We start from the raw sequence: 10,957 nt of genomic DNA, 5'->3' as shown, positions 1-10,957 counted from the left end.
TTTTTAAATTATTTAATTTTTATAATAAAAAAAAAAAGTAAAATGAGTTTAAAATAATATATTAATTTTAATTCTATTTTTTAATTTTTCTTCACTTTTTTTATTATTTATTTTTATTATTTTCTTTGTCTCATATTTTCCAAAACCAAACATAACCTCACTTTTTTTTATCCATTTTTTTTTTTTACTATTTTATAAGCTTTAAGAACAAATGAAGAGGAAAAATATGACCAAAAAAAAAATTGTTTAATTGAATTGAGGAAAAACAATTAAGTCATTAAAAAAATATTTTTTTCTTGCACTGTTATTTAAAAAGAAAATCTTTTAAAATTTTCTCTGTCGGTTGCCTAGTATTATGACATCCAAATATGAAAAAATAAAAAATAAAAAATAAAAAATAAAATTCTCAAACCTTTCTGGACACCCAAACAGAGCGTGTATATAAGGAGCTATAACACATCCCCTGAGAATGCGATGACAGGCTGAAGACAAAGGCAAGGGAAGAAAATGGGGGAGATGCTGGGCAATTTGGGGTCTGTGATGGCGGCGTTGATGTTCATCTGGGCCATGTTCCAGCAATACTTCCCTCACGACCTTCGCCGCCATATCGAAAAATACTCCCACAGATTGATGAAGGTTTTCTACCCTTACATCCAAATCACTGTCCCTGAATACGGCAGAAATCATTTCATGCGCAATGAAGTCTACACCGCCATCGAAACCTATCTCAGCTCCAATACCGCCGTCCAAGCCAAGCGCCTCAAGGCCGACACCGCCAAAAACAACCATTCACTGGTTCTCACCATTGATGATCATGAGGAGGTTGAAGACGAGTTTGAGGGAGTCAAGCTGTGGTGGGCTTCAAGCACCATCACAGCCAGAAATCAGACCTTCCCTTTCTATGGGCAGCCGGATGAGAAGAGGTACTACCGGCTGACTTTCCACAAGAAACACCGGGATTTGATCACCAAGGAGTACCTCAGTCATGTGTTGAGGGAAGGGAAGGCGATTAATGTCAGAACCCGGCAGCGGAAGCTTTATACCAACAATGGGTCGATGTGGAGCCATGTGGTATTTGATCACCCTGCAACTTTTCATACCCTTGCTATGGAGGCTGAGAAGAAGAGGAAGATTATCGAGGACTTGGTTTCTTTCAGCAAAGCAGAGGATTTCTACGCAAGAATTGGGAAAGCTTGGAAGCGGGGTTACCTCCTTTATGGCCCTCCTGGGACGGGAAAATCTACCATGATTGCTGCCATGGCGAATCTGTTGGAGTACGACGTCTATGATCTTGAACTCACGGCGGTCAAGGACAACACCGAGCTGAGGAAGCTGCTGATCCAGACGTCGAGCAAGTCCATCATTGTGATTGAGGACATCGACTGCTCCCTCGATTTGACGGGTCAGAGGAAGACGAAGAAGGAGAACGAGGCGGCTGAGGAAGAAGAGAAAGACCCCATTAAAAAACAAGCGAAGGTAGGGGATTCTGATCAAGGGAAAACCAGCAAGGTGACTCTCTCCGGGCTGTTGAACTTCATTGACGGCCTTTGGTCGGCCTGCAAGGGGGAAAGGCTGATAGTGTTCACGACAAACTACATGGAGAAGCTCGACCCAGCTCTGATTCGGCGAGGAAGGATGGACAAGCCAATCGAATTATCATACTGCAGCTTTGAATCGTTCAAGGTGCTGGCTAGGAACTATCTGGAGCTTGATTCCCACCACCTATTCGACACGATTGAGAGGCTGTTGGGGGAAAGTAGAGTGACCCCAGCTGATGTTGCCGAGCATTTGATGCCTAAGACAAGTGTGGCTGATGCCGAAACAAGCTTGAAGAGCCTGGTTCAGGCATTGGAGATGGCCAAGGAAGAAGCAATGTTGAAGGCCAAGGAAGAAGCCAAAGAGAAGGAGTCATCTGCTAGGGAAGAAGATTGATGATCATTGGCAAGAGGGGTTTAATTTTTATTTAGTGTTTGAATAAGTAGAGACTATGATTGTGTCTATCCATCTGAGTTAATTCCTGGGAATTATGAAATATTGGTCAAGTTAATAGTTTGGTAATTGAGGTTGATGGGAAATGCATATGGTGATCAATTCTGAAGATCTTTTCTAGGACCTACGACATGGGGGGAAAGGATAAGAGAAATGAGAGGTGGAGATATTGCGAGGAAAGGATAAGAGGACCAAAGAGGGAAAGTTTGTGCCTAATGAATATTTTTACAACAGGAGGATGAATGTTGATCACTTGTGTTATGGAAAGATATTAGTAATATAAATGTTCTTCGAACTCGTTTAGAGTGATTTTAAGAAACATTTATAATATTTTTAACATTTAAAATTTTTTATTATTTAAGTGTTAAAAGGGCTAGAAACATTTTTTAGAATCATTGTCAAACATATTCTTTATTTACAAATAAAAGAAAGTTTTTTTCGGTAGTTGCAATCATACTTAGTTTGATTGTGTTTTTAGAAAATATTTATAATATAAATAGCATTTCTTAAGAAATCAAATATTTAAAAAGATTAATATTTTGACAGTAAGGTAAATAATTTTGTCGTATATTTTTATAATATAATAATGATGTGTTAAATAGTAAAGAAATAAAATTTAATAATTTTAATTTTTAAAAAATGAATTTTAACCATATTTAATAAAAACTCATATTAAAATAATGTATTTAAGAAAAAAATAAAGAATTTACCACAACTAGGAGTGCAACTTTGGCTGGTTGGCCTGATCTATCCAACATATGAGTAAGATTGGACAATCATTTTCAATACTTGGGTTGGGCTTGGGTTAAGCTTTTTTTAACTCAAGTTCATTTTTTTTAGATTTTTTTTAAATATTAAGTTATATTATGTCATATATATTTTTTCATTTTTAGTGAAGATATATAATTTTTTTTTTTGTTACTATCTTGAAATTTTGTTATTTCTATAATCTGATCAATTCGAACTTAAAGAAATGATGTTGGGTTGAATACTATGGGTTGGAGGTCGAGTTAGGTTGATTTTGATTTGATTATTGTGGGACCCTGCATATGTCCAGTTATAAATCCATTTCATGTCCAAGTATCATATGGACAAAGAGATATCCGGGTAGCATCCATATTCATTATGCAAGTAATAAATGTACCAAACTGTTACGTTAGGAGAAATCATGAATATAAACACATAACTTCAAGCCCAAAAGTTATTATTTGCAAGGCTAATTATTAGCATTTGAAATATTAAAAAGACACATAAAATGTTACAACTTTGTCAGAATAAAAGGCCACCAAACGTCAATTTCATGTATGAACGAAACTAGCTCCCCTAAAAAAGCCATAGCCCATTTCTTCCAAAAACTTACTTAAGCTTCAGAAAGGTGTGCCTGGAAAAACTATTTGAACACACCTTGTTATAGGTACGCTCATCATTTATTTGGAGGAAACTAGCTGAAAAAACCATTGTTGGCCATGCATCAATAATTGGCACCGTTTATGAGAAACGAACAAAAAGCCTTAAGTGCAAATGACTAACGTACCTCTTGGAACATATCCCATTCGACAAATATGGATGATCAATTCCATGCGTGGCATGCCAAAATGGAGAGAAAGCAGGAACAATATGAACGGGGCATGCAATCCCTACTTCAGCATGCAAAGCAGTTGAACCAGGAAAACAAAGAGTTACGGGCGCAGATAGCCTCTGGACATTGTGTGAGCCGAATGAGCCACCACAAACCTAGTCGAATGACCTCAAAGCCAACACGAAGCCGGCTACATGCTTACAAGCATCTAACTAAACCGCTAAAAGAGGAAGAATAAAGTTGAATTCAACTACGTGCTCACATGCACCTAACTAAACCACTAAAAGTGGATGAACAAAATCGAATTTGGCTACCTGGTTATAAGAACCTAACTAAACCACTAAAAGAGGAAGAATAAAGTTGAATCTAGCTACGTGCTTATAAACACCTAACTAAATCGCTAAAAATGGAAGCACAAAGTCAACTCTAGGTACATGCTCACATGCACTTAACTAAATTGTTAAAAGCGGAAAAACAAAGTCGAATCCGGTTATGTGCTTACAAGTGCCTAACTAAGGTGCTAAAAGTAGAATAAAAAAGCACCTAACTAAATCACTAAAAAATGAAGACCAAAGCCAAAGTCGGCTATGTGCTAACAAGCACCTAAATGACCGTTAAAAACGGAAGGACAAAGCCAAACGGTACAAGTCCAATTGCCTAAAGTGTAAACAAAATGCGAAAAAATGAAAAGACAAAACCAAATGACATAAGTCCAATTACTTAAAGTATGAGCAAAAGGAAAAGCGAAACGACACAAGCACATTACTTAAAAGCAAGAAAATAACGCAAAGCTGATGAATAAAAACATAAAAACTCAAAACCAATACAAGCAGATGTAATCATGAAATAAACAAACATATAGCATATATATTTCCAACTATGCAAAAAAAAAAAAAAAAAAAAAACAAACAAACAAACAAAAAAAACCCTTATAATGTTTGGAATGTATAGCAAAAAGATCTATGTCATCATGAAAGGTGAAAAAGCCTAAAAGTATAATTGTCCAAAAAAGTGGCAAACTAGTTACAAGCATCTGACCACAGGTCTAATATACCATATTGCTTGATTGAGCTTCAACACCGTTTTTGTCTATAACACCTGGCCTGTCCTGAACAAGAACTTCCTCATCACGCTATGCTTTGCCATCAAAATGAATAACATAGATATCATTAGTAATCTCTTGTTTTTTCATGTGTCGCCTTGAATCCTGCGTATCAGACATGTGTTCCTTTGGCACCAAAAAATGAAATTTGAAAACTTTTTCAACAAGCAAGTCTAAATTAAATTCTTTCTAGCAGCCCATCTAGTGATTAGACGGATCTGATAGAAAATTTTTGGGGAAATTGTGGGACTCTACATCCATATAAGTATAAATCCATTTATCATCCAGATGTTAGACGAACAAAAAGATATCCAAGTAGTGTCCATATTTATTATGCAAGCAATAAATGTACTGAATCGTTATGTCAAGCGTAATCATGAATATAAACGCCTAACTTCAAGCCCAAAAGTTGTTATTCGCAAGGTCAATTATTGACATTTAAAGCATTAAAAAACCACATAAAATGTTACAACTCTGCTAGAATAAAAGGCCACTACACATCAATTTCAAGTGTGAATGAAGCTCCTTAAAAAAAGGCATAACTCATTTCTTTCAAAAACTAACTTAAGTTTTGAAAGAGTGTGCCAAAAAAAAACCATCTGGACACATCTTATTACAGATACGTTCATCGTTCGCTCGAAGTAAGTTAGTCGAAAAAAACATTGTTGGTCATGCACTAGGAACCAAGGCCCATTTATACCAAAGTATACTACTATACTTTAGATTGTACCAACTACAACAACACAAAATGGAACAAGAAAGAGAAATGAGAAAGGGTCTACAAATATCACTAACTGCAATTGTTTCCTGAGTTGATAAGCTTTATAGTCAAGAAGAATATGCTTTTGTCTATACCTACCAAAAATATATGGGAACTAACCAGAAAGAGTTCAAAGTTGCTTAATGATATCAACATGAGGTATTTTTCCATATTTTGCTTGCTGGCCATGAAGGTTGTTTTGTCTGGCAAGCAAAACACTTATCAATCAAGGCCTGAGGTTCCCCCTTGCAATGAAGAAACCATAGTTCCTATTTATGCGATTTCATGAGATGTTGTAAAGGAAAAAATAAGTATATATAAAAAATAAAAATAAAAATAAAAAATGAGAATTTCAAGGGTTTGATCTTGTGAATAGTATAGGTATGTGAGCTATTGAGGTGGCATTTGTTATAGCAACAACAAAATTTTTATTCTAAACAATATGAATGTTGAAATGCATTATGTTTTCCATTTCATTGTTTATTCTTTTTATAAACCATACATAAGTATGACATGATATATCTCAACGAATATAATGTTTAAAGCATAAATTGTAAAGCCTAAATTAGTTTTATTCTACTTCACTTGGTATGCTAAGGGTTGAGCTTCCCGATTAGCTCATGAGGTTCAAGTTGCATGGTCAATTCACGGGAGTTAAAGGGGATAGTGCCTCATGGAGATATATATATATATATATATATGATGAATGATGAGTGTGCTCTATTATATTTTTAACCCTTTTATATTTTAAGGTTTTTTTGGAGAGTGTGACTACAATTGAGGGTTTTTTCAAAAGCTTCACCATTATAATCCTTTGTCTCTTTTGATTAATGAATTATTGAGTGTTAATGCACTCCATGGATGTAAAGATTATATTAATCACCAAACCATGTTAAAAATCTCATGTTTTTCTTTATTGTTTACTTATGTGTGTGCATGATATGGTTAAGATAAAGATGCCATATCCCCTGAAAGTGATATTTTAAGATAAGCATATCTCATCTAACCAACCAAATACAACTTAAGTCAAATTTTAGTTTATAGTTATCCACTACATGAATATAAGAAGGTTAATGATATATACATTAAATGTTGCATCACATATATTTATAATATAAATGTCTTTTGATTTTGTGACAAAATAAAATTCATATGCCATTGAGTATGTTGGATATCATTGTGCCTCTATTGAGAATACTTGTTGCTATCAACCTCCATCAACAATGACTCGATCCATAAGGATATTTAACCATCTTAGAGTTTCACCCATATGTCAAAGCCTTTTATTGACTTTGGCATTGACTCAATATCCTTTCAAGGTTGAAAGTCCATGTAGTATAGTAACTTGGTGAATCATGACAATTGATAGCTTCATAATTCAATATAGGTCTTGTTCAATGTATAACCACACATAATATGTACTTACCATGAGAAACTCATCCAAATAACTAAGACATGCAATTTATTAGAATATTACCCAAATCCATGAATTGATTGTGGACAATTTATCTACTTATAAATACCTATGATTCGTATCCTTTATGCAACTCCTAATACACTCAAGTCATGTACAATGTAAGATATATGAGCATGTGTGCTCAAAAATCTAATTGAAACACAAATAGGATAAAGGAAAACCAAGAAACATGAATAAATAAAATTTATAAATGTATATTAGTTTGTTATATCATGTCATGCTTTATAGGGCTCAATCCCAACAAGTCCCACATTGCACAAGACATTATGGATTTAAAGTTTTAGAGGCATACCATTCCTATGACTTCTAGTACACCCATACCTCATCATAGTAGGAGGTTCCCACAAATTATGATGAAGTGGTGAGTGGTGTTGGTGCTCATTTATGGTAAAGAGCTATGAAGAAATAGTTAGAATCTTTGTATTCTAACATAGTTTAGGTTCTTGTAGAAACACCTAAGGGGATGAAACCCATAGATGTTAGTTTGGTCTACAAGAGGAATGCATACATAGATCGATGGAAAATTTGAGTTTTATGTGGTTAAAGTGTAGTAAAAGATTATAATTAGAAACATTGTTTTACTATGAAAAACCTTTTCACTAATAGCCATACTCAAATCCATCAAAATGCTTGTATCCATTACAATGCATCTCATTTATGAGATATAACAATTGGATATCAAGATAGCATTCTAGAATGGTAATCTCGATGTTAGTATCTATATGATACAACTAGTCATTTTCATAGCAAAGGACTTTGTATGTATAAGAAGGTGCAGGAAGTGTGGTAGTGCTATAAGATCTTATAGGTGGATGACAATCTACTTATTTGGAATGATATAAGGACATTGTCATCATTCAAGATATGGTTGTCTACTCAATTCTAGATGAAAATTTAGAAGGGACGTAATGTATTATTAGGATTAAGGTCTTTTGAGATTGCAAGAATAGGAAAATTGTGGTATCATACCTACATTGAAGAACATTTGATCAAGTGCATGATACAGGACTTCAAAAAGAGTTTGTTACCCTTCAGTTTGGAGTTGCCTTTAATAGGATTAATGTCCTTGGACATCTGAGGAAAGAAATCACATTAAAGAAATACTCTATGCCTTTACAATTGATAGCCTTATGCATGCAATGTTATGTGCTAAATTGGATATTTGTTTTGTATGTAAGAATAGTGAGTAGATATTAATCCAATCCAGGATTGGAGCTTTAGGCTGATGTCAAGCATATATTACCTTTTGAAGCAACAAAGAAAGCCTTTTGACTTAAGGGTAGTTCCCTTGGTTATATCATCCAAGATGTTATTATGTGATAACAATAGGATAGTGGCATAGTCTAAAGAACCAAAGTCTTATTGCAAGAGAAAATGCATAGAAAGGAAGTGCTATTTTTTATTTTATTTTTGTGAGATAGTACAAATAGGTGATATGGCTGTAAAAATATATTTTTTTTTCCTAGCGACCAGTTTGCTTTTTGGACTAGAGGGAGTTAGTTGGGATTTATCCCCTAAAAGCAACATATGTAATAATAAAGATAGACTTTATTGTCCATTTTCTATCCCTTTTATGCATTGATATTGATTAGAACATTCAACACATATCACTTACATTGTACATGACTTGAGTGCATTAAGAGTTTTATAGGGAATACAAGTTATGAGTTTGTTTCAAGATAATAAGTTGTTCATGGTCATTTCATAGATTTAGGCAATCCAACACAGATTATAATGCACTACCTCATAATTGAAGGTATGACTTGTCTTAGCTGTCGGGATAGTTTTTTCATGGTGAGTGTACTAGTGTGTAAGGTTACACATTAGATATGACCTATGGTTAATCATGATATAAGCTTATCAAATTGTCTTGATTCACCAAGATACTATATATTGCATGGATTTTCAACCTTAAGGGGATATTAAGTCCATGTTAAAATTAACAGGAGGCTTTTGACCTATGGGTGAAATCCTAAAGTGGTCATATATCCCTATGGATTGGGTTGCAATTGATGGAAGTTGATAGTAATAAGCAATGATTTAAAAATCGGACCGGACCGGTCAATTGAATCGTCGATCGGACCCTGATCCGCTCTGTTTCAGCTTTTGAACCGTAAAGGGCTTTGGACTGGCATCGAACCGGACGGACCAACAGTTGAACCGTCGAACCAAACGAACCATCTGGTTCTCTGTGAGCTGGACAACATGTGGATTGACTAAAACACATGTGGGGCATTGGCCCTACAGCAGCCTTCTTGCCACCAGCCAGCCAAGCCTACAAGCAGCCTACCTATTAGCCAGCCCATTGAGCAACTCACTTGTTTCTTCAACGTGTGGGCTATTTATGGAACTCATTATATTTGTGAGTTTCCGATGTGGGATTTGGTTATAAAGAATAATAAATGCAAATGTGTTGCGTTGTGAGGACTTAAACCTTAGTTCAAAGGTTTACAAAAGAGTGATGTTAACCATTATGTTGCACGACTCCTTTGATACATATAGGTAACAATGTTTTATATTAATGTTGTTTGCAAATTTTTATAATATAAAACATTTAAACAAATATAAATATTTGTATTCAAGATTATTTTTATAATAATTATTAACAATAAATATGAAAATATAAATTAATTAATATATTTTTTAAAATTTTAAAATAATAAAATGCATAGATATGTAAATAAAATTAAATGTTATAATTTTCTTCTCATATGTAAATATTATACATATTTTATTTAATAAAATTTGATTTATTAATACATTTATATTTATGTTTATCATTTAATAGACATATCAAATACATAAAAAATGAAATGCTATAATTTTAATATCATATAAATTGCTTAAAATTATTTTAATTTTAATAAAATATAAATTATATATTTATGACATCACCGGTTCGACTGCAATTCGACCATTGGTCCAACCAGTGAACCGTGAATCGGTAACTTTTTCGGTTCAATGACCAATCTGGTTCTAAAAACATTGGTAATAAGTATTTCCAATAGAGACATCATGATATTTCATAGGATTGAGATAATATGTACTTTTGGGTGATCCAAAGGATATATGTTCTAGAAGACTATGACCATGATATTTCCTTTAGTGAAAATTTGACATATGCTCATTGGAGTTATAGTATGTCAATTGTCCATATAATAGGAGGATTTATAACTTTAGGATTTGAGAGGTAATCTTGATGGGTTGATAACACTACCTTATTAGATCATGGACATTAGTTTATGTGGAATCTGCATGCTATGAATAGTAAGTCGCGAATTTGAGCTTTAATTCATTGTAATTTCATAGGATACTAAGGTGTAGTTGACTCTCTTTAGTGGAAAGTTAAATCAATTTTAGAATTTGATTCTAGGCGACTAATCTTTTTATATAGGTCCTAGTGGTCCTTGTTTAAGCTCTTAATTCATGGTGATACATGTTTTTAAGGTATTTTGGGTATGCAATTTATAAGTGTGCACAAGAGCATTTTGGTAAAAACATAAGGTTATATTAAATCTTATGAATTAACTTTATGGAATTGACTAATTAATTAATCATAGCCTAGTAAGGCTAATTAATTAATTAGGACCTAAGTGGCCTAAATTAGGTGACCCAAACCTAATTTGGACTCAAGTTACTTAAGCCCACAAAGAAGCCTATGTAAACCCTTCTTAGGAATTAGGGCTTCATTATTCCTATTTAATTTTTTGAGATTCCAAAAAGAAGAACCCTAGCCACCCTCAAGGAAAGAGAGAAGCCCACCATTCTCTCGTATCAAACATCTACGGAGGGAGAGATCATGTGGAAAAACATTGGGTAGACGAGCCCCATAGTGTTCTCTAAGTACGGTTTCATAATCTTCCTTGATGACTTCTTTGACTTGGAATTGATCTGGGAACATCTAGATTATAGGTTTGAGTTCCAACCTCTAAATCTAGTATTTTATGGTTTTTATGACCACTAGTTTTTTCTATGGTAGATCTAAAGTAGTCTAAGATAAATGCATGCCCCTTATGTAATCTAAGGCCAAGGAATGGAGTAATTTTGGAT

The 10,957-nt window shown here is 34.0% G+C and overlaps 1 protein-coding gene across 1 annotated transcript; it reads left to right on the top strand.

Moving 5' to 3' along the window:
• Window positions 1-441: 441 nt before the first annotated feature.
• LOC117926984 (AAA-ATPase ASD, mitochondrial-like) lies at window positions 442-2,284 on the top strand. Its single transcript, XM_034846328.1, has one exon. The coding sequence runs from the start codon at window positions 508-510 to the stop codon at window positions 1,930-1,932; it is 1,425 nt and encodes a 474-aa protein (XP_034702219.1). The 5' UTR covers window positions 442-507; the 3' UTR covers window positions 1,933-2,284.
• Window positions 2,285-10,957: the final 8,673 nt, after the last annotated feature.

The sequence above is a fragment of the Vitis riparia genome, chromosome 12 (assembly GCF_004353265.1).
Source record: "Vitis riparia cultivar Riparia Gloire de Montpellier isolate 1030 chromosome 12, EGFV_Vit.rip_1.0, whole genome shotgun sequence".
NCBI classification, from domain to species: Eukaryota; Viridiplantae; Streptophyta; class Magnoliopsida; order Vitales; family Vitaceae; genus Vitis; species Vitis riparia.
Note: the sequence above shows the minus strand (reverse complement) of the source record. Positions and strands in the feature narration are given on the sequence as shown.

Coding starts and splice junctions, on each gene's coding strand:
- LOC117926984 (XM_034846328.1), top strand. CDS start 508: ATGGGGGAGATGCTGGGCAATTTGGGGTCTGTGATGGCGGCGTTGATG.